This window comes from Sturnira hondurensis, unplaced genomic scaffold (assembly GCF_014824575.4).
Source record: "Sturnira hondurensis isolate 20B ecotype Veracruz unplaced genomic scaffold, ASM1482457v3 Scaffold0010428, whole genome shotgun sequence".
Taxonomy (NCBI): Eukaryota; Metazoa; Chordata; class Mammalia; order Chiroptera; family Phyllostomidae; genus Sturnira; species Sturnira hondurensis.
Genome location: NW_028083059.1, coordinates 5,404,867 through 5,429,175, shown reverse-complemented (window position 1 = coordinate 5,429,175; position 24,309 = coordinate 5,404,867). Strand labels below are relative to the sequence as shown.

The 24,309-nt window shown below is 37.5% G+C and overlaps 1 protein-coding gene across 2 annotated transcripts in view; it reads left to right on the top strand.

The window, feature by feature from the left end:
* Positions 1–24,309, top strand: part of DCBLD2 (discoidin, CUB and LCCL domain containing 2) — a 93,387-nt gene that overhangs the window by 15,118 nt on the left and 53,960 nt on the right. For both annotated transcript variants that reach the window (XM_037058916.1, XM_037058917.1), the window contains one exon: positions 9,876–10,103. In XM_037058916.1, coding sequence (XP_036914811.1) covers positions 9,876–10,103 — 228 coding nt within the window. The remainder of the gene's footprint in view (positions 1–9,875; positions 10,104–24,309) is intronic.

Sequence of the window (24,309 nt, the reverse complement as noted above, 5' to 3'; positions counted from 1 at the left end):
AAGGAGAGTTTTAAAAATGAGTGAGGGAAGATATGAAGGAAGATAGAAAAATGGGAGGGCAGGAAGGCCTAGCAATACCAGTTGCTGTAGAAAGGTCCCAAATGATAAGGATAGAAAAGTATCCACTGTATTTGGCAGCTCAGAAATTGACTGCTTGAGTGAATAGAGTAAATGTTGAGAACCACTGAATAAAACACTCCTGAGGAGCTTTGGGTACCCATCAGATTAGAACTCATTACTCTAATGACACATATCCCCGGATTTTGTGATTTTTTTTTTTTTCAGTAGTGCTTAGCTCCTTGGCAAAAAGAGATAATGATTGGGGGGGAGGGAGGACGTTGCCAGGATACTTAGAAGAACACAGTAGCTAGGAAGTGAATGTACCAGAGAGTGTAGTTAATCTAGTGTACATGAGGTCCGGCCTGGGTAGAGAAAGAAATGGGGCCAAGACACAATACATAGGGAGAAGAGAGAGATGTCAGGTTCACAGAAAGTATGTGGTATCCAGGGGGTAAGGGAGCTGAAAGGCCAGAAGACTGACCAGTAGAGTAAGATGTTAAAGTTCTGGGTATTTTGGAGGTGGGAGCAGTCGATAACAGTAAAAACCAAGTCCAGGTTGTGGTCCTGAGAGTAACTGAAGTGAAGTAGAGGTCATAGGGTAGAAGATTAGTGAGAATTATTGTCTAATGGATTTATACTTTTCACAAGACACCCTTGAGGCTTTAAAGCCACTATAAATTTTCTAATGGGCCGCTGTTCTTTTACTTCAGTTAGGTTGTGGTCAAGCGCGCTGGATTGACATATGATGGGCCAAGTGTTTCTGGCCTTTTATGTTGGTGATAGTACCCTCAAACATTTATTGAGCACTTTCTCATGGATTAGGCTCTCCATACTAGGTCTTCTCATTCGATTCTTACCCTATGTGGTTTGAATTTTTAGTCTCCCCATTTTATAAAACTGAGGTTCAGCAACAGTAAATCACCTTCTCCAGGTCATAGTGCCTGGTAGCTAGGGCATTTAAATTCATTGTATGAAACCAAAATCCATTTGCTTCACATTATGTTCTAAGCAGAGTATGTGCTTGGCAGGGGTTGAAGAGGCTTTATACATCTCACATTACTTACTTTTGTAAATTATCACATATGCAGAGATGAAGTTGGGCTTAAAAAAGAATGAAGCTGGGAGCTACTATTTTTTTCTAAAAAAAATATCCACAGTGACCCTCTCAAGGCCCCCAGTTGCATATCCATCCTATGCAGTATTGGACAACCTGTACAATATGGATAAATTCCTAGAAACATACAATCTTCCTAAACCAAATCAAGAAGAATCAGAGAATCTGAAAAGACAGATTACACCTAATGAATTTGAAGCAGTTATAAAATAAAAAATAAAAAAAACTACCAACAAATAGAAGCCCCGGACTGGATGGCTTTACAGGTCAATTTTACCAAATGTTCTGAGAAGAACTAACATCTTTCCTTCTCAAACTATTTCATAAAATTCTAGAGGAGGGAATTTTATGAGGCCAGCATTATCCTCATTCTAAAACCAGAAAAAGACACTACAAAGAAAGAAAATTACAAACCATTAACCCTGATAAACATAGATGCTAAAATCCTCAACAAACCATTAGCAAACTGAATACAGCAACGCAGCAAAAAGATCATACACCATAATCAAGTGGGATTTATTCCAGGAATGCATGGTTGGTACAACATTCACATATCAATATATATGATATGCCAATAAACAAAACAAAGGATAGAAATCTTATGAATATGTCAGTAGATGCAGGAAAAGCTTTTGATAAATCCATCATATAATAAAAACTCTCAGTAAAGTGGGATTGGAGGGAGCTTACCTCTATGTAAAAAAGGCCATATATGACAAACCCACTACCAGGATCATACTCAACTGGCAAAAACTATAAGCGTTCCCCTTAAGGTGGGGAAAAAGACAGGGATATCTGCTTTCACCTCTCTTATTCAACATAGTACTGGAAATCCTAGCCACAGCAATCAGACAAGAAGAAATAATAAAAGGCATCCAAATTGGAAAGGAAGAAATAAAACTCACTATTCGCAGATGACATGATATTGTACTTAGAGAACCGCAAAGATTCTGCTAAGAAACTGCTAGAACTGATAATGAATTCAGCAAAGTACACAGGATACAAAATTAATATCCAAAAATCAGTTGCATTTTTATATGCCAATAACAAACTAACAGAAAGGGAAATGAAGAAAATAATACCATTTACAATTGCTACAAAAAGAATAAAATGCCTAGGAATAAACCTAACCAAGGATATAAAATACCTGTACTTGGAAAATTATAAGTCACTGAAGAAAAAAGTAGAAGAAAATACAAATGAATGGAAGTACATATCATATTCATGGATAGGAAGAATTAACATAATTAAAATGCCCATACTACCCAAAGCAATCTATAGATTCAACACAATTCCTATCAAGATTCCAATGATGTGTTTTGTAGTAGAACAAAGATTTCAAAAATATAAATTCTCTACAGAATAGAGAGCCCAGAATTAACCCCCCCACACACCTTTAGAGTCAACATTTGACAGAGGAAGCAGGCACATACAATGAGTTAAAGATAGTTAAATGGTGTTGGGAAAATTAGACAGATATGTGCAGAAAAGTGAAAGTAGACCATCTTCTTATACCACACACAAAAAATGAATTCAAAATGGAGCAAAGACATAATGTTAGATATGAAGGCATAACAATCCTAGGAGGAAACATAGGAAGCAAAATCTTGGATGTTGCTCCTAGCAATATTTTATTGGTTATAGCTTCCCAGGCAAGGGAAACAAAAGAAGAAAAAAAAACAAATGGGACTACATCAAACTAAAAGGATTTTGCACAGCAAAGGAAATCATCAACAAAACAAAAAGACAACCCACAGAACAGGCGAACATATTCACTGGTATGTCTTGTAAAGGCAGTAAAATATTCAAAATTATAAAAAACGTAAAATTCAACACGAGAAAACAACCCAATGAAAAAATGGGCAAAGGACCTGAATAGACACTTCTCCAAAGAGGACCTACAGGTGGCCAATAGACAGATGAGAAGATGCTCAATGTCACTAATCATCAGAGAAATACAAATTAAAACCACTATGAGATACCATCCCACACCTGTCAGAATGGCTGTCATCAATAAATCCATAAACAACAAATGCTGGTGAGGATGTGGAGAAAGGGGAAGTCTTTTGAACTGTTGGTGAGAATGCAAATGGGTGGAGCCACTGTGGAAAGCAATATGGAGGTACCTCAAAAAATTAAAAATGGATCTGCCCTTTGACCCAGCAGTCCCACTTCTGGGAATATATCCAAAGGAACACAAAACACTAATTCAAAAGAACATAAGCACCCCTATATTCATTGCAGTGTTATTTACAATCACCAAGGTATGAAAGCATCCAAAGTGTCCCTCAATAGGTGAGTGGGTGTAATTAATAGGGGACATGTACACAGTGGAATATTATTTGGCTGTAAGAAAAAACGAGAAGAAAGAAAGTTTTACCCTTTGCAACAGTATTGATAGGACCTGGAGAACATTATGGTAAGTAAAATTAGCCAACTAGTCAGAGAAAAACAAATGCCATATGATTTCACTCATATGTGGAATCTGTTCAACAAACTGAGCTAACAAGGAAAGTGTGGACAAACTTTTAGATGGAGAACAGGATGACAGCTATTGGGGGTATTTGAGGTGGTGGAGGGATTGAGAAAAGAAAACTCGTGGACATGGACAACAGTGTGGAGATTGGTGGGGGTGGGGATATAAAGGGGGTAAATGGTGATGGAAAATATACAATAAAGATGAAGTTTTTAAAAAGTGAAAATATTGAATGAAATTAAAGTGCATTGAATTGTCTATTTAAGATTTGTAGTGTTAATAATACTTCTGGTCTGAAGATTTGTAGTGCTAAATAGTACATTAAAAATATTTATTGTAGCCTTGGCCAATGTGGCTCTGTTGGTTGGGCATTGTCTAGCAAACCAAAAGGTCACAGGTTTCATTCCGGATCAGGGCACATGCCTGAGTTGAAGATTCTGTTCCCAGTTGGGGCTTGTGGAAGAGCATCTGATGGATGTTTCTCACATTGATTTTTCTTTCTCCCATCTAAACTTAGCATGTCCTTAGGTGCAGATTAAAAAAAAAAAAAAACCTCATTGTAGCNAAAGTGAAAATATTGAATGAAATTAAAGTGCATTGAATTGTCTATTTAAGATTTGTAGTGTTAATAATACTTCTGGTCTGAAGATTTGTAGTGCTAAATAGTACATTAAAAATATTTATTGTAGCCTTGGCCAATGTGGCTCTGTTGGTTGGGCATTGTCTAGCAAACCAAAAGGTCACAGGTTTCATTCTGGATCAGGGCACATACCTGAGTTGAAGATTCTATTCCCAGTTGGGGCGTGTGGAAGAGCATCTGATGGATGTTTCTCACATTGATTTTTCTTTCCCCCATCTAAACTTAGCATGTCCTTGGGTGCAGAGTAAAAAAAGAAAAACCTCATTGTAGCCAAATAAAATATAGAACGTAATAGGTAAGACTCAGAAATTATTCTTTTAAATGCTTTTCTACACCCTTAATTGTCTGTTTTCCAGTTGAGTATAAGATCTCACAGGTGTATTATAAGATATGACAAGAAGTGACACTTAATTTAGAGGAAGTTGTCAGATGCACCAGTTCACAGTGATAAGTAATCCTTGAAATCTCACAGAAAAAGTATAAACCTTTCATGGCTTATAATGACTGGTGAAAGCTACATTGCTCTACAGTTTTGACGTATTTGTGCAACTTTCTGTGTTTGTGTTTCCTGTTAAAGTTTTTTAAGAAGGTGCACCATGTCCATAGTACTATAATTCAACAAGTAGGAATTTTGTTATTTATTAGTTGTAATGTGATTAATATCTGGGGTGACTAGAGGGTCATATGAAATCAGCAGCGCAAGCACATATTTATTTTTTAAAAACCCAGTTGATTTAAGTTTAGAGCATCCTAAAATAAGCCATGCATCTTCTGTTGTATTAAATTCATTGTCATTCAGATGTTTAATATTCCTTTTACTTTCTCTGGGGATAAGGAGTAAAAGAAATTACTCAGTTATTTTCCTGGAACAATATCAAAATTTGTGTCTGGCTTAACACATCTGACCTTACACTCCTCAGAGGAAGTGAACACATGTTCTGTGAGCAATCCCCTAGATAAACCTGCAGCCAAGCAAAGGAACAATGAGGTCAAATTCCAGTGTTTTTTCTCCACTGAAATAAAATTTAGAAATTACATGAAAAGGCCTCTACCCTTCGTGGTCAGTTATAGTCTGGTGGAGACCATCTAGGGAGAAGTTGACAGTGGAGATGGTGGTGACTGAGTTGGAGAAAGAGTTGGTGGTGTTGTAATTCCTGATGAGAATGTCTGGATCGCTCCTGTGATATCCATTTTGAAACTTGTGTTTCCTGTAGTAGTTACGCTCTTTCTGTCAGTCCACCGTTTGAATGGACGTGCCTTTTGACCCAGCAATTCCACTCTTAGGAGTATATCCTAAGAATCCTGAAACACCAATCCAAAAGAACCTATGCACCCCAATGTTCATAGCAGCACAATTCACGATAGCCAAGAGTTGGAAGCAACCTAGATGCCCATCGGTCAATGACTGGATCAAAAAACTATGGTACATTTACACAATGGAATTCTATGCTGCAGAAAGGAAGAAGGAACTACTGCCCTTTGCAACATCATGGATGGAACTGGAAAGCATTATGCTGAGCGAAATAAGCCAGGCGGTGAAAGACAAAAATACCATACGATATCACCGTTAACAGGGATCTAAACAAAACAAACAAGCAAGCAAAATATGACCAAAGACACTGAAATAGGGAACAGGCTGACAGGGTCCAGAGGGGACAGGGGAGAGAATCATAGGGGAAAAGGGAATGGACTCACATGAACAAGTATAAAGGACACATGGACAATAACTAGGGGTGGGGGGTGGAAATGGGAGGGAGGTGGGGAGCATGGGGTGGGGGGCGGGCAGGGTTGGGAATATAAGACAGAAAGCTGTACTTGAACAAGAATTAAATTAAAAAATTATTAAAAAAATAAACTGAATCAATGTAATTTTACAGAGACATGTCTATTACAAGCTGTACAGGCCAGCGATCATAAATAAAAGGCACGTGTTTGGAAAAAAAAAAAAAGAAAGTGAGTAATAGTAGGTAATACAGACTGGCCTTGTATCATTATTCTTCTTTCCAGTGCACAAAGCTAAGTAGAAGATTTAGGGGCTGTTACTCATGACCCTATTAGTAACATTTTCCCCTTAATGTTAAGAGCTCCTGAGTGAGAAAAAAATCATTTGAGGGCTGTAGACAAATAAAAAGGAATTATTTTCTTTAACTTAAAGGAAAAATAAAACATTCCATTTACTTGTTTTAAAAATTGCGAATTGGAAACAAGATTCTTTAGTGTGACTGCTGACCTTTGAAGGGAAACTATTCCCTGGGTTGTACCCATAACAAGTAGACTAGCATTACCCTTGGGCCAGATGAAACCCAGCCGAGAACTAACCAGGATCTTCTGTCTGAGATAGCCTAGCCTTTGCTCTCGCTACTTCTCGACCTTGACATTGTTGACATTATCATGCATCAGCCTATGGGGTGGGGGTTAGGGGCCTGCTCTGTGCATTGTGAGATGTTTTACCAGCATCTCTGGCCTCTATGCACCAGATGCCAGTAGCATCCCACCTCCTCGAGTTGTGACAACCAAAAATGTCTTCTTCAGACATTTCTAGCCGGGAGGTAAAATCAGGCCTGTGGGGCCCTTCCCCTACTCCATTGTACATTTGTGAGCGTGTGAAACAGTTACTCTTGCATTATTATGTATCAATTATTGTATTATTTCACATGAACAACCATAGGCCTAGCTTTGCCCCACCCTGTGTATTAGGTGATTTGTTGATCAAGAATATTTTCTAGATTTTTGCTTTACTTTGTAATATTTTGTCACATTCTAAGTATTTTGGTGTAGAATAGGCTTCATTGTTAAGAACTATAAAAATGAATGAGGAGCACGTTTTCTAATTGGGGAGTAAAAGTGAGGAGACAGTCTTTCTTTGATTTGAGAATTGAACATCATGACCTTTGGGTGCCTAGTAGTTCTTTTCAGACTGTATTAGGTCGGGGCTCTTTAGTATGTCAGGAATGTAGAGCCAAGACCTATACATGTTGGAGTGTAGAGGGTTACAATGTAAAAACTGGCCTACTGCATATATGTAAGCCCAGCTTTCCCTTTTGCACCGGAATATTCTAAACACACCTCATAGCAGTAGGTGTTAGGCCAGTCCAGCTAAACTATTTAGCTAGTTAGGTTCAGTGCAGTTAGGTTCAAACTTGTTCAGTGCAGTAGATTTGAGATTTTCTTTTAACTTTGATTTTCGGTGTGTATCATACTGTTTGCGAGAGGAGGAAGCTCTGAACTCCATCACATATTTTAAAACATTCTTGGCACGTTACTTGTGGGCTACTCGTGCCCTCCCCCTACACAAAATGCTGTTAGAAAGACAACCCCATTTTGTTTCCTTCATCAGTGTGCACATTCAATTCCTGATTTTCATCAGTTAGTATTTATTGTGTTAACTTCTGTAGAAATGCTTTATGGAGGAAAGGGCAAGAAATATTTTGTGTATTTGTTGAGACTCAAACATAATATGAACATAAAGACATCTAGAAAATTACTACTAACACTCTGCTTCTACTTTCTATGATAATCATTTTAAAATCACAACCTTAAGTAACACCCTTGGGGAATACATTAAACGTGACAACCTGCCATTATTTAGTCAAGAATTCAGCTGTTAATGGGAAATTCTGGGCTTTCTGAAATCCATCAACACTTCCAATCATTTAAAAAGCTGCCTTAGTTTCTGTTTACTAAAGAAAATGCATTTGTATTCTGAGTTATTTCATATATTTAATGGCTACTTTTTAAAGATTGAAACACAGAAAGCATTTTTTATGTTCTCATTGGTAAAAGAACATCTTAGACTAATTTCATGATTTTAGAAACTCTATCTTAGGATATCTGGTTTTTTTTTCCCTTGAAAAAATGTTAATGGTTGTTTAAAAGTTATTTAAATTGCAGTTCATTTATTTTCACAGTGAAGGTTGTGTACCCCTATGTTTTCAATGTAGTTGACATCCAACAGAGATATCCAAGGTATTTTTGTCATAGTTTCAGGGAAGATTTGGGGTTTTTTTCCCCTCTGAGTTGTATAACATTCTAAGTTCTATATTTGTAGACTGTCAGTGGGTGTATCACAAAAATCATGTGTTTATTTGATGGCGCCCTTGCATGTTATATTTTTGAGCTGCTTTGCCTAATTCTTGTGTGTGGGATGAAAGCAGGTGTAGAAGATAGGTCAAGTTTCATGTTCATTAAAAAGCTGAGCTTTACATGAGAGAGATATGTTTATAAAGCCAGGTTGCTGGTACTGACCTTTAAAAGTAGACTAAGTAACAGTACTCACATGGATCTGAGAAGTAAAATTTTTATCAACAAAGGATTTGAAGTATTGTCACCAGAATCTAGGTATAGTTGTTTTTCATTAAAGTTACTTTTGAGAAGAGTTTGAATTTTTTTGTGGGTTAATAAATATTTATTTTGCAAGTACTACTTGCTAGATGCCAGGTTAGGTTCTTATTCATAGGCCTTTAAAGCTTTCATCTGTTGTAGTAGATGATACCAGCACTACATTGTTCTTAAAAATAATTCAAGATAATAGGAAATTCTTTTACCGCCCTCTGTAATAGAAGGTTAAACCATAGCAATGTCCCTTTCAATACTGCTTTTTGTGTAAGTACAGAATTATTGCAAATGATGATTATCGATCATTCTTTTGAAGGGGAAAATACTGTCATTTTAAAAGGCTGTCTTAATCTTCCTATTAGAAAGAATTTATTTAAATCCTGTCATCAAAGAATGTTCAACTGTACGATTGGAGCAGTGGCTGGAACCTCTTAATCAATATTACACACCTCCCACTCAGTACAATAAATTTTATGATAAAGGGAAGGATGCACATTTCTTTGTTTTTACAAATAATATGTTATCTGAGTTTCCATATCTAGTTTCTGGAAAAAATTTCTAGAGCAAATAATGCTGCTACAAACACATTTTTCCTAATCTTTAATAAGCATTTAATTTAATTTTTTCTTACCATTTTGTAGGGAAACAATGGGGCTTTGGAGAAGGATTACTAAAAAAGTCAAATTTCAGTAGAATATAAAATTAAACTTCAATAACTATTATTCAGTGCCTCCAAGGAGTACCTTGCATGTGTAATGTGGTCAGTAATTGCGTAATTGTTAGTATAAAGTACTTTTAGAAATCATTCATCTCACAGATTTTAGAAGGGGTTTGTGATATTTGTAAATAATAGGTGAATCCAATCACATACTTTCATTTTTATAGTTTACATTTACTTTAAACAATTACTGTGAATTGATACTTTTAAAGATTGGATTTAAGACTTGTATATATATCATTTCTTTTGAAAAATCATGTGTACTTCTATTCCAGTTCAGATTGAAAGGTTTTTTGAACTCATAAATTATAAAGATAATCATTGAGTATTTTGGCCTAGCCTGGCTTCTTTCGGCTCCTGTGCATCGATATACTAAGCACTGTGTCCTCTGCTTTTTATCTTGTATGAGGAGGATTAGTGGTATAAAGTATCTAATATCATACATATTTTAAAATCTTCACATAAATCCTAAGTCTATATGGTATACTTAAAGAGTAAGAATAATTTATTGTTCTTTTGACTCTTTTTAAAGGTGATGGATGCGGGCATACTGTACTAGGCCCTGAAAGTGGAACTCTCACGTCCATAAACTACCCACAGACCTATCCCAACAGCACCGTTTGTGAATGGGAGATTCGTGTGAAGATGGGAGAGAAAGTGCGCATCAAATTTGGTGACTTTGACATTGAAGATTCTGATTCTTGTCATCTTAATTACTTGAGAATTTATAATGGAATTGGAGTTAGCAGGACTGAAATAGGTAGGAAATTTTCTTGTGAATGTACATGTAATATATTATTGCCCCAAGTTTTAAAACTAAAGCAGTTTTTGGTACTTAACGTTGAATAACTATGCTGTGTGGATGATACATGGGAAATTATTGAAAGCATGTGTGAAAATCTCAAATTTGAATCTTTTGGGAAGAGAAGATTCTTGTCTCTTCATTTACTTTTCTTATAAGCCTATATTCGTACCTTGGCAACAAAATATCACTTAATTTATTTCTAAGAAGGAAAAGTTAATTATCTCACTTTTTTGTTTTTCTTTGATTGTTTTATTTGCAGTTAAAGAATATAATTATAATTCACACTTAAGAAGCAGTATATCACTATCATTAAGGGATGGGCTTTTTATCCAAACCTCTTGGTATTTAATCCTAACTTTGCTGTTTCCTTGCTCTGTGGCCCTATACAAGTTATGTGACCTCTCTGTTTCCTCACTTGTAAAATGGGAAATGAACTCATACGTGCTTAGAACAGTGTATAACATACAACACATACGCTTAGTAAATATTAGCTGTTACTGGTTTTACCCTTAGCCAGGAGCTATGGTTCTCAATTACGGCTACATATTGGAGTCACCTGGGAAGACTTTTAAATAATACTCCCTGTATACCTGATCCTTACCTTAGACCAGATGAATCAAAATTGTTTGGGTGGGACCCAGGCCTCAGTATTTTAAAAGGATCCCAGGATCATCTACTTTGACCTTTGGCTTAGAGAGCAGCCCTTTTCTCTTAAGCAAGAAATGTCAAAAATTTTGTAAGGTAGTTTTGGTGAACTATTGAATTCTTTGAGTTTGTTTGGAAACGTTTATTCGTACAAGTGTTTAAAGTGTCTTTTTAGAACTATAATTGGAACCTTGTGTCTTATTCTTTATGCATCTTGTTCATCCTCTGTGGCTTCCTCTACATGTACAATCAAATACTTTATCTCCTCTACTTTTTGGCCTCTTACCTACCAGAGGTACAATTTCTGTCCTGCTTCTCTGACTGTTAATTGATAACCTCTGTTGTCTCTGAGTCAACTCTTGATTAACCTGGTACCTTGATCACCACGTTTGCATTGCCAAGAATATGTGGTGTCAGATAAGCTTTTAGGACCTAGAAACCTGAGGTCCTAAATACCTGAGGACCTAGAAACACCAGTAATGTAACACTAATCGAAGAAGACAAGTGGATATCAGATGCCTCCTGAGGTGACTCAGTAGAGAGTAAATAGGTTTACTGCAGTAGATGAGCTATCTTGAAACAACAATGAAAAAAGGTGAAACACAATGTGATCAAACATGTAACAGTTTACAGGAAATAAAGGAGCTAGAGAAACACATTATATCAATCCTAAAGCCTATATAGGCATGCTTTGGTTTATTGCACCTCACAGGTGTTGCATTTTTTTACAAATTGAAGATAAGAGTCGCTATTAGCAAAAAGCTTACTTTAGGGCAATACTTGTTTATTGCACTCGTCTGGAACCAAACTTGCAATATTTCTGAAGTATACCTGTATATAAATGGAATTTAAAAGAAAAAGAAAGGGGAGGAAGTAGAAAGAACTGTCAGACATTGAGATACATCTTCCAAAAGTAATGTGTGCACCTGGTTTGTATCTTAATTTAAGCTAACCCAATGAAAGGAGACATTTTAAAGATAATTAGAGAAATTCTAAGAGGAATTGTATATTCAGTGATTGTCGAGAATGATTGCTTTTGGTGTGGTAAATGTTATTATTTTTTTTAAGATCTAATTTGTTAGAGACAGTCTGAGGTGAAATATCTTGGATTTGTTTTTAAATATTTCAGGGAGAAGAAAGGTAGGAAGAAGGATAGATGAAACAAGAATGACAGGTAGATGGAGCTGATCTGTGGGTGCACACACAGTTGTTACACTCTCTGCCTTCACATGCTGCATTTGGCCGGGTATAATGCACACCCACATTTTTGTGCACATAACCATTGTTTTACTCATGGTCTGTAATCATTACACCCAGTATAATGCACATTCTTATTTTCCTCTCAAAAGTTTGGTCAAAAGAGTGTGCATGATACAGTGCAAAATGCTGTCATTTTGAAAATTTCCATAATGAAAGGGTTTTTTTTAAATAAAAGAAGAGGATTATACATGTATATTTGGACAATAATTAATGTTACTGGAAAGATTGAGTGTCATGAGAAAAATCTAAGTGTTACTGGAAAAATCTGAGCACAGCCTTGGCTGGTGTAGCTCAGTGGATTGAGCACAGGCCTGCGAACCAAAGGATCGTGGTTCGATTCCCAGTCTGGGCCCATGCCTGTGGCAGGCCAGTTCACAGCAGGGGACGCACGAGAGGCAACCATACATTAATACATTGCTCTCCCTCTCCTCTCTCTCCTTCCCTTCCCCTCCCCTCTAAAGAAATAAAATCTTAAAAAAAAATCTGAGCACAGGTTTTAAATCGCTCACTGGGTTCTCATCACAGCTCCAGTACATACCAGGGTACTGGCTAAAAGCCCTTTCTGCACGTCATTGGCCCTGTCTGTAAATTCAAAGGCATCATCTGTATTGTAGGAAGATTAAATGCAATAATACTTTGAAGTACTTGGGATATAGTAGGTGTACAGTAAATCTCCGCTTTCTCTCATTTCCATTGTTTTTTGGTTTTCCTTAGTCTCTCTTCACCTGGGCTAATGAAAAGCCGCAGAAAGGTGAGGGGCACTAAGTAATGATGGTTCCTGTTGGATTCAGTTTGCCCCCTTCCCCTCACTTCCTCCTGTAGACCCCTGGTCCTCCATTTGGGTAGCAATGTATGGTCAGTGGGAGAAAGAGTTTAACGTTGATGTTATACTAGCCTGCAGACATTATGCAGATTTCTCCAATTGTCTAAAATGCCCTTTATAGCGAAATTAATTCTCAGATCATACATTGCATTCAAACTTCCCTTGCATTCAGTTGTCACGTCGTCTTTTAGTCTCCATTGGTTTTGGAAATTAAATGCAAGGGCAGTTTCTGTGTTTCTCCTTGATTTCATGATTTTTACATTTTTGAAGTTTATGGGCCAGTTTAAATTCCTAATTTGGTTTGCTTGATGTTTCCTCATGATTTGATTCATGTTAAGTGACTTGGCAGGAAAACACCGGAAGTGATACCTTCAGTGTGTTGTATCAGGAGGCACACAGGGTCAGTTTGTGCCATTACTGGTGATGTTTTGGATCTCTTGGCTGAGACGGCATCTCCCAGATTTCTACACTGTAGCCGCTTCCTTTCATCAGTACTCATCTTGTGGGAAAGTCTCCCTGAAATGATGTAAATATTCTGTTACTCATCAAACTTGTACCCATTACTTTTGGCATCCGTTAATGATTCTTGTCTGAATCAGCTGTATTACAATTCTCATCAAGTGGTGATTTTCTAATTTCATCATTCCTTCTGTGTCTATCAGTGTTTTTCTGCTGAAGGGATGAGCTTTTTCTTTTATATAAGTGTGGACTCATGGATTCTTATGTTACTCCATGGTTTATAATCCTTTACTTACTATTTATTTTGATTCTCAGATTGTCCTAATTTTCCAGTGGGAGCCTCTTTAAAGCTTTTATGATGTCCTCATAATTTTTTGAGTACTCCCTTCTGGTCTGGCATAGGACATTCTAGATGTATTGTGTACTTGCCCTACCCCAGCTCCGAAATCAGCCATTTCTTCAAGGAATCCTTGTTCTTTTAGTGGAAAATTGTTATTAGAAATCTGATCTCTAAGTTTAGACCAGTGAGCTGTTATGCCCTATCAGCAAACAAATTTATTAAATAGATGTGTATATACAAAATATATAGTGCCCAGCACAAATAATGCCCTTTTTTATACAAAATCTTGTATTACAAAATTATAAGCATGTAATTCTGTAACATAACAATATCACACTCAAGCACACCATATGACATTTTAGGTGAAATGTTCAAATTAAAACTCTAAATTATTGCACCCATATTATTACCCTACTAACCACACTCAGGTGGGCGTTACTTCTACCAGACCCTGTATACATTACCCATAGTATATCTGTTTTTATAATTACCAATATTTATTAAAAAGCATATATTCTTACTGAGAATGTTTAATTCTAATCCAACATCACAGGGTTAGAATTAAAGGTATTGGTACCTTTTTATATCGGTAACCACTATGTTGATGAGATATCTAGCTCCTGTTTATCTACAATATAAGTACTTATTTTATTTACTTGTTTCGTGCTGTAATACACAGAAAATAGTTTCAGGATAGCTAGCCTATGCTTCTTAGTCAGGGAAGCCTGCTACCTGTAACTGAGGAGTCTAAATAATGTTCAGAATTGCCTGGGCTACTCTTTCCCCACCACCTCCCACCCTCCAGTGTGCTTATGTTACCCATTCCTAATAAGTTTTGGTTCATTTACTTTTGTGCATGTTCCATTTTAGTTTTGTTCCTCTATTCTTGTTGGTTTTCTTCTGCTTTTGTTGAGTTTCACATTAACATGGTTCTCAGAGTTAGAACTATACAATAAGATAGTGACATCACTACACTATTTTTTTAATCTTTATTTGAAGACATGCTTACTGATTTTAGAGAGGGGGAAAAGGAGGAAGAGAGAGAGGGAAAGGAACATTGATGTGACAGAAAGATTGATTGATTGCCTCTCACCATGCGTACTGACTGGGAACTGAACCTATATAGCCCAGGCAAGTGCCCTGAAATTGAACCTGTCGTCTTTTGGTTTACTGGTCAGTGCTTCAGCCAACTGAGCCACACTGGCCAGGGCTGCACTACATTACCTCCATCCAACCCTTCTAGGTAACCAGTTCCATTAGTTTTTGTTTTTTCCTTTTCCACGTTTCTTTTTTTTTGTATAAATGATGCATTTATATGATTTTATTTTTCCCTTCTTATTCAAAATGTAACATACTATTGATATTCCTTTGTACTTCCTTTCCCCTACCCTTCAACAACATATCTACTAGCAATCATTACAGTTCATAGAGATGGTCCTCATTTTTTTCACAGCTGCATAGAACTGCAGAGTGTGGATGTACTACTACAGTTTATTTAACCACTCTTGTATATATGGGTATATAGGTTGCTTCCAATATTTTACAATTACAATAACTCTGCAGTAAGTAACATTATACATATATGTTTTTTGTATTTTTGGAGATGTATCTTCAGAGTAAATTCCTGAAGTAGACTTAGTGGTTCAAAAGGTTTGGCAGTTTGTAGATATTGCCAGATTCCCTCATACAATGGTTGTGCCGATTGCATTTTCACCACAATGCATTAAAATGCCTGTTTCCCACAGCCTTGCCAATAGAGTATATGGTGATGATTTGCCGATTGATAGGTAAGAAATGGTATCCCAGTATAATTATATTCCTCTTCACTATGAGTCAAGTTGAGCTTTTTAAAAAAATATGTTGAAGGTCCATTTTTCCCCCTCTTTTTGTCTGTTCTTATCATTTCCCATTTTTCTGTCAAGTTTTTTTGTTTCGCTGGTGTATTCAGAACTTCCTTACTGTCTTTCAGTGATGTTAGCCTTTATGTGATCTGTGCTGCAGTTTCTCTTAGTTTATTTCCTAGTGTTTCAATTTCGTTAATGGAGCTTGTTTATAAGTGGGATTTTTTGTTATGCAAACTTTTAAAAATGTAGTAACTGTATCAGTCTTTTACTGCATCTGTATTCTAAGTCATAATTGAAAATTGAAAAGCTTTTTTGTACATCCTAATTAAAAATAAATTTATCCATATATTCTTTTAGTACATTTACATGGTATATTTAGATCCCTGGTTCATTTGAAGATATTCTTTTAAATCGTATTGGTGTGTAGATCTAATACTATGTTTTCCAAATGGCTAATTACTTATCCTAGCATCATGTGTTTAAAAGTCTGTCTTTGCCTCAATGATACCTATGTGTTACTTTTATCATATACTTCAGTTTTATATGTACTTGGTTCTATTTCTGGGTTTTCTGTTGTATTCCAGTGGTGTATCTATTCATGTATCAGGATCTCACAGTTTTAATTATAAAGGCTCTGTACTGTTTTAATGTCTGATTGGGCTAGCTGCGTCTTCACAGATGTCCATTTTTAGTGTTTTCTTGGCTCTCCTTGCTGTTCATCTATAAGAAGTTTAATATCAACCTGTCCAACTTCATTTAAAAAGTTTGTTGGTATTTTTATTGGGATTATGTTTATAAACTATTTTTATAATGTTGAGCCGTTCTGTTCAAGAATAACAGCTGCTTTTTTCCATTTTTCAAATCTAGTTTTGTTTTTCTGGAGTGTGTTAAGTGTTTTCTCATATAGCTTTTACACATTTTTGTTAAAATTATTTCAAAATATCTTCTTTGCTGCTGTAATGAGTGGTGGTGTTTTTGTTTTGTTTTGCCATATGTCCTCTAATTAGTGTGTACTAATGATCATTGGTGTCAGTTCAATGCCAACGGGAATCCCCTATTTGGGGTGCAGTGAAGAAGGAAACTTGATTCAGTGCACACAGCTCACTTGTATTAAAGCATGGCTGTGTCATCAGTACTGCTCTTAGGTGGCCCTGGGGCAAAGCAGACTTGAGGCCATGCCGTCTTTGGTTAGACAGCTCTGCTCCCCTCTGCCCTGCTCTGTGCCCGGACAGCCCTGCTTCACTGTACTCTGGTGAGACAGACATCTTTGGTGTTTAGGTTCTAGCCAGGGTAACACTGTCTTCACTGTTTGGTGGAAAGAGAGTGTGCTCCCAGAGCAAGAGGGGAGCTGGCGTGTATAGACAGAAGTCCTTGCCCCTGGTCCCTGATTGGTCCATCCTCATGTAAATGAGGACTCCAAATCCTTATAGCTTGAATGGTCCAAAGCCACTGTCCCGATTAGTCGGAATAGAGGCACTCTCATTGGTCGCTGAAGATGTTGCTAGGGTTTTAGCTACAGGGTTCCAGTTGGCGGGGAGAGAGTCTCAGTCCTGTTGGTTGAAATAGGATTCCAGGAACTATTTTATAAGGGCTGGTTCAGATGGCAGGAACAGAGTGCTGGCAGGCAGTTCGATGCAGAGGAAGGTAGTTTAGTGCAGATTTCCCCAGAAGTGCAGTTTGCATGAGGCCCCTGTGAGAAATGGCTGCTAGGTTGTTTATTACATGTGACCCAGTTAAGCTACCAGGAGTCCTTCCCAGTAGGTGTCTTCTTCAGAGTCCACATTGGTTACTAAGGTTATGAAAATTTGATTTACATGTCTTGATTTTATATTCTGCAACTTTACTGAGTTTATTGTTTCAGTTTGATTGTTAACTTTCTAGGGATTCCCAGGTACACAATCTTATCTGCAAATGGGGGTAGTTTTATTTTTCCATTTCTTACACCTGTGATTGATTTCTTTTCTCTAATTACATCAGCTAAATCACCAGGGAGTACTCTGTGTAATAGTAGTGTACGTAATGGGCACCCTTCCTTTGTTCTTAATTGTTTAGTGATTAGTTTAGGCTACCATAACAATATATTATAGACTAGACAGCTTATACAACAGACATTTATTTTTTTCTCAGCTCTAGAAGTCCCAGATCAAGGTGCCAGATTTAGTTCCTGGTGAGGGCTCTCTTGTAGGCAGACACCTGTCTGTGTCCTCACATGGTAGAGAAGGGGAGGGAGAGGAGCAGGGGACAGGAGAGAGAGAGAGAGAGGGAGGGGGCAAGGGAGGGAGAAGGAAAGAGAAAGAGAGGAGCGAGTTTTTTTCATATTTCTTCTTTTAAGAACACGAATCCTGTCAGAGTAGGATCTACCCTTATGGCCTCATTTAATCTTAATTGCCTCCATAAAGGCTCTGTCTCTAAATACAGTCATATCTGGGATTGAGGCTTCAACATAATGAATTTTGGGGAGGATACATTTAGTCCATAACAGGAAGTATCTCTTGATTTCAATTTTATTGAATTGGTTTTATTAGAAAAATGTTGAATTTTGTTGGAAAGTCTTTTTTATCACCTCTGGTGAAAACTATTATTTTTCATTAACTCTGTTAGTATAGTGTGTTATGTTAATGGATTCCCAGATACTGAACCAACTTCACATTCCTAGAATAAATAGCATTTGATCCTGGTGGGTTATTCTTTTAATGTGGCATTAGATTTGGTTTCCTAATATTATATCCTATTGCCTAAATATTTATAAGTTACAATTAGTTAATAATCAGTTTGCATTGTCTTTATTAGGTTTATGTATAGATGTTACGTACCTAAATAAAAAGAATTAGGAAGTTTGTCTTCCTTTTCACTTTTCCAGAAAACTTTATAGAACATTTAAACAAGCTAGACTTTGAAGGCTTCAGTTTGTGAAACCATCTGGTCCACGTGCTTTCTTGGTAAAGTAGTCACTGAATGACTTTTATTTCTTCTAAGGAAAATGGTCTGTTTCAACTTTATTGCTAAGGAGTTCAGTTTTAATAAACTTTATTTGATAAATTACCCATTTTGCGTAGGTTTTTAAATTTATTTGCAGTGGTGTCTACAAAATATTATGATTTTTCTCTGTAGTGGTTATTTCCCTCATACCTTTTCTTGTTTTGTATATTTGTGCTTTTTCTTTCTTTTTATTTTCCCTTTGGTTAGCTAGTGGTTTGCCTGGTAATTTATTCCAAAACATAGATTTTAATTTATTAATTATATTTAGATCTATTTTTTCTTCTTCTCTAATCTCAGTTTCTATTTTCTTTTTCTCATGTATGTTTTCTTTTGGTTTATTTTGTTGTTTGTTTCCTAGCTAAATGCTTTAGCATTTGCAATTAGCAATTTCCTTTAGCAATTTCCTTTAACTAGGAATTTAATTCATTTATATTTATCCTTTTATTTTATTGACTTTTTTCTCTTTTATTAAATTTATTCCTAGATATTTTATGCTTTTTGATGTAATTATAAATGAGATTGTTTTCTTAATTCCTTCATAATTAGTTATAAAAATGAATCAGATCTCTGCACATTTATTCTATATCCTACAACTTCACTAAATTCATTTATTCATGGTAGTTTTTTAGTGGAAGTCTTCAGAGTTTTCTATATATATGGTATCATGTCATCTGTAAATACTTAGAGTTTTACCTCTTCGGTTCTGATTTCAATGCCTTTTATTTCTTCCCCCTTTCTGGCTGCTATGAGTAGGACTTTCAGTACAGTGGTGAATGGAAGTTACAGTGGGAATCCTTGTCTTGTTCCTGGTTGTAGAGGAAAAGCTTCCAGGTATCACCATTCACTGTGTTATTAGCTGTGGGTTTTTCGTGTATGCCCTTTATTACACAGAAATGTGTTCCTTCTGTATCTACTTTGTTGAGAATTTTTTATCATAAAGGGATTTTAAATTTTGTCAAATTTCTTTTTCTGCATCTATTGAGATGATCATATGGTTTTTATCTTTTATTTTGTTAATGTGGTGTATGGAATTGATTCACAGATGTTGAGACATCCTTGTATCTGTGGGATGAATCCCATTTGATCATAGTAATTCTTTTAATGTATTATGTAATCCAGTTTGCTAATATTTTTTTGCAGAAATTAAAAAAGTTTTGATCTGTATATTGCATTGTGTGTCCACCACCCAAAATCAAGTGATTTCCCATCACCATATATTTGGCACCCAGGTATGCTAATATTTTGTTGAGAATATTTTCATCTATGCTCACCAAGGATATTGGCCTATAATTTAATTTTTCATTTTTATTTTTTGTAATGTCTTTTTTGGTTTTGGTATCTAAGTAATGTGGCCTTCATAGAATGCATTTGGAAGTATTCCTGTCTCTTCAGTTTCTTGAAAAAAACCTAAGAACAAAAGGTGTTAATTCTTCTTTGAATGTTTGGCATAGTTCACCTGTGAAGCTCTCCACAGAGGAACTCTGGTCCTGGACTTTTGTTTGTTGGGAAATTTTTTTACTGTATGGAATCTGCTGCTGTTCTCTTTGTAACCTAATATACAGTCATTTTTGTAAATGTCCCCGTGTATGCTTGAGGAGGTTTATTATCTCAAATTAAGGTGTAAAGTTTGATAGGCATCCAAAAGATCTATCTTATTTACTGTGCTATTTAACTTTTCTATATCCGTATTTTTATCCATTTGATCTCTTATTAGTGTTTCTCTTTTTGCTTTACTGCATTTTCTTGGGTGTTTGCTTTTCTAAGGGGGATGCCGTATTATTGCATGGATATTATTTTAATGTCTTCAATTCAAATTGTGACTTCTAGCATTAGAAAGTTTCTCCATTGTCAAATGTGGTACTTTTAAGTTTGAATTCTTATTTGTCTGGCATCAAGATTATACACACACAGTGTTCTTATTTTGCCTTATATACCTGTTTTTACTCATCCCTTTATTTTTAGTTTTTCTGAATCATTTTGTTTGGGGTATATTTCTCAGATATAACATATTTTTGGATATTTTATGAACCAAGTTCATTGAGTTTTTTAAATAAACATTTTATTTATGTATTTTTAGACAGAGGGGAAGGGAGGGAGGAAAAAAGGGAAAGAAACATGAATGTGTGGTTGCCTCTCATGTGCCCCCTACTGATGACCTGGCAGGCAACCCAGGCATGTGCCCTGACTGGGAATCAAACAGGCAACCCTTTGGTTCACAGGCTGGTGCTCAGTCCACTGAGCCACATCAGCCAGGGTGTGGGGTTTTTTTATAATAGCTAAATTAATCCCATTGCATTTATTTATGGTTCAATTCCAAGTTAGGGCACATGCCTGGCTTGCAGGCTAGGTCATGTGAGAGGCAACCACATATTAATATTTCTCTCTTGAGACTTCCAGCCAAGATGGAGGCGTAGGTGGGAACACTGTGCCCCCTCCCACAACTAAATTTAAAGACAGCGAAGTTTTAGAAACAAAAACGCAGGCAAAACAGTGAAAATTGAACTGTACGGAAGTCCAACAACAACGAACCACTCAGACCGGTAAGAGGGACAGAGTCAGCGGTGGAGTGGGGTTGGACTGGAATGGTCATTTGGTCCATTCTGACCCAGGAGTGGAGGCAGCGACAGGAGGACCCAGTGAGGGTGCAGGTCAGCTGGCTGACTGCAGTCACACATTCGCACGCAGATAAACCAAGCAAAGGAGCGAACAGTGAGACAGACCGCTCAGGCTAGGGCCCCAGCAACAGGAATTAGAGCTGGAAAGCACCAACTGGAAAGACTTTCTTGGGGTCTAGGGGCCGGGAGAGGCTCCCAGGCCCACAGAGAGTACGTTGGAGAGACCCACAGGGTCCTGGAGAGTACACAGGCCCACACACCAGGAACCAGCAGCAGAGGGGCCAAATTTGCTTGTGGGAAGCCTCAGAGGGGACAGAAATCTGAGAGCAGAGTGGAGCAAAGTGCCATTTTTTTCCCCTCTCTAACCCCGCCCCCACATACAGTTTTGCAACCCAGTGACTGGGTTGCCCTGCCCTGGTGAACACCTAAGGCTCTGCCCCTCAAACATAACAGGTGCAAACAGACCAAGCATTATGACTCAAGAACAGCTCAAAGCCCCAGAGCCTGTAAGTCTAAGTGACCAAGAAATAGCTAGCCTTTCAGATGCACAGTTCAAAATACTGGTGATCAGGATGCTCACAGAATTGGTTGATTTTAGCCACAAATTAGAAGAACATATGAAGGCTAAACTGATTGAAATGAAGGGAAATGCACAGGAAACCAATAGTGATGGAAAGGAAACTGGGACTGAAATCAAGGGAGTGGACCAGAAGGAAGAAAGAAACAACCAAACAGAAAAGAAGGAAGAAACAAGAATTTAAAAAAATGAGAGGAGGCTTAGAAACCTCCAGGACATCTTTGAACATCCCAACATCCGAATTATAGGGATACCAGAAGGGGAAGAGGAACAGCAACAAGCAGAAAACTTATTTGAACAAATAATAAAGGAGAACTTCCCCAAGTTGGCAAAGGAAATAGACTTCCAGGAAATCCAGGAAGCTCAGAGAGTCCCAAAGAAGGTAGGCCCAAGGAGGAACACACCAAGGCACATCATAATTACATTAGCCAAGATTAAAGACAAGGAGAGAATTCTAGAAGCAGCAAGAGATAAGGGGACAGTTACCTACAAAGGAATTCCCATCAGACTGTCAGCGGATTTCTCAAAAGAGACCTTACAGACAAGAAGGGGCTGGAAAGAAGTATTCCAAGTCATGAAATCCAAAGTCCTACAACCAAGATTGCTCTATCCATCAGAGCTTTCATTTAGAATGGAAGGGCAGATAAAGTGCTTCTCAGATAAGATCAAATTCAAGGAGTTCATCATCACCAAGCCCTTATTATATGAAATGTTAAAGGGACTTATCTAAGAAAAAGAAGATAAAAAATATGAACAGTGAAAGGACAGAAAACTGACAGTTATTAACAACCACACCTAAAACAAAAGCCAACTAAGAGGACAGCTAGATCGAGAGAGGAAACAGAAATGGAGATCACATGGAGGGTTAGCAACAGGGGAGTGGGAGGAGAAGAGGGGGGGAAAAGGTACAGAGAATAAGTAGCATAGAGGATAGGTAGAAAATAGCAAGGAGAGCAGGAATACTATAGGAAATACAGAATCTAAAGAACTTGTGACACATGGACATGAACGCAAGGGGGGAATGGTGGGGGAGGGGTGTGCAGGGTGGAGGGGAGTAAAGGAATGGGACAACTAATGGCATAATCAATAAAATATATTTTAAAAAATATCTCTCTCTTTGTCCTTTCCTTTTCCTATCTCCAAAAATAAATAAGCCAAATCTTTTTTAAAAATTGGTTTTGTGAGGCTGAACGGGGCAGAAATAGCAGGAGCATGGAATGGGAACAAGTTGTAGCAAGAGAGGAAACAAAATTTAAAACGAAAATAATGAGAAGAAGGTAAAATGGGATGAGAGAAGGGAGGGGCAAAATAAGTGAATTGAAATAAACTGTAGCATAAAATCTAGTGACAATATGCACAGACTTGATGGACAAGAAATGAATGTTAAAAAGCTATGCAGGAAAGAAAGTATCACAAATCATGGAGAAGACCACAGTGGACTTTGTCTCAGTAGCTTCTAGTATTTATCACTGTTTTTTCTTCCTGGATCTGCCTCTGGTGATGTCAGATGTTGACCCTGTCTGACTTTAGGCAGCCTGTTCGAAACTTCCAGGGATCTATTGTCCATGGCTGTCTCCTTCAGTTGTTAATCTAGTCATTCTGTGTTCAGCACCATAGGGTGGGGCAGAATCCCTCTCGGAGTTGGGGTCATTGTTTCCCCTCAGGCTGCAGCCACTCATAGGGGAGTGGTCTCCCTGAGCAGGGTGGCTGCTGTGTAAGGGGGGTGACTCCACTTATCACACAGCTACTCTCAGCTCTCTCTCCAAAGCCTCTGTCCCCAGTCTCTCCCCAGGTGTCTGGAACCCACTCTGCCCCCACCTTTGCTGGAACCCCAGGTGAGTGGTTGCAAATGAAAGTTTGTGCATTGGCCCTTTAAATGGCTCTTTTTGTCTCTGGCAGAGAACAACCCTTCCACTTTTCCTCGATGGTTGTTTCTGTACTTTTTGGTCTCAGGTGCTCTAGACTGTGGATCCCAGCTTTGGGTTTAGACCCCACTCTTCTCTGGGGCGTCCAACCATCCACTTCACTATCCCTCCAGTGCTGCCACCTGTTGGTACCCAGCCTGCCTTCTTGAGTCTCCACCACACTTCTTATCAGTCAGGTTGGGCTGAAGCTGATTCTTCTGTCTGTCCAAGGATCTAAGGCTTCTCTCTCACTGTGGTTTAGTTGTTTGTTCTGGGTGATTTCTCCATAATTTAGTTGTGATTCCTGGTTGGTGCTGGGAGGAGTTTAGTGAGACTTCCATTCACTCCTCCACCATTTGCACCATCCTGCTCCTTGTTGTTTTTCTGTCTGGAAGACATATCCATTGAAGTCAGTGGGGTGTCAAAGTCTCCTGCTATGTCTTTGTTTCTGTCCATCTCTCCCTTTATGTCCATCAAGAGTTTCTTTACATGTTCAGGAGCTCGTATATTGCGTGTGTAATTGTTTACTATGGTTATATCCTCTTGTTGGATTGTTCCCTTTATTATTATGTAGTGTCCTTCTTTGTCTTTATTATAGCCTTGGTTTTAATATCTATTTTGTTGGGTGTAATTATTGTTACCCCAGCTTTTTTTTTCTTTTCCATTTGCGTGAAGTATCTTGTACCATCCCTTTACTTTTAGTCTGTGTGTAGCT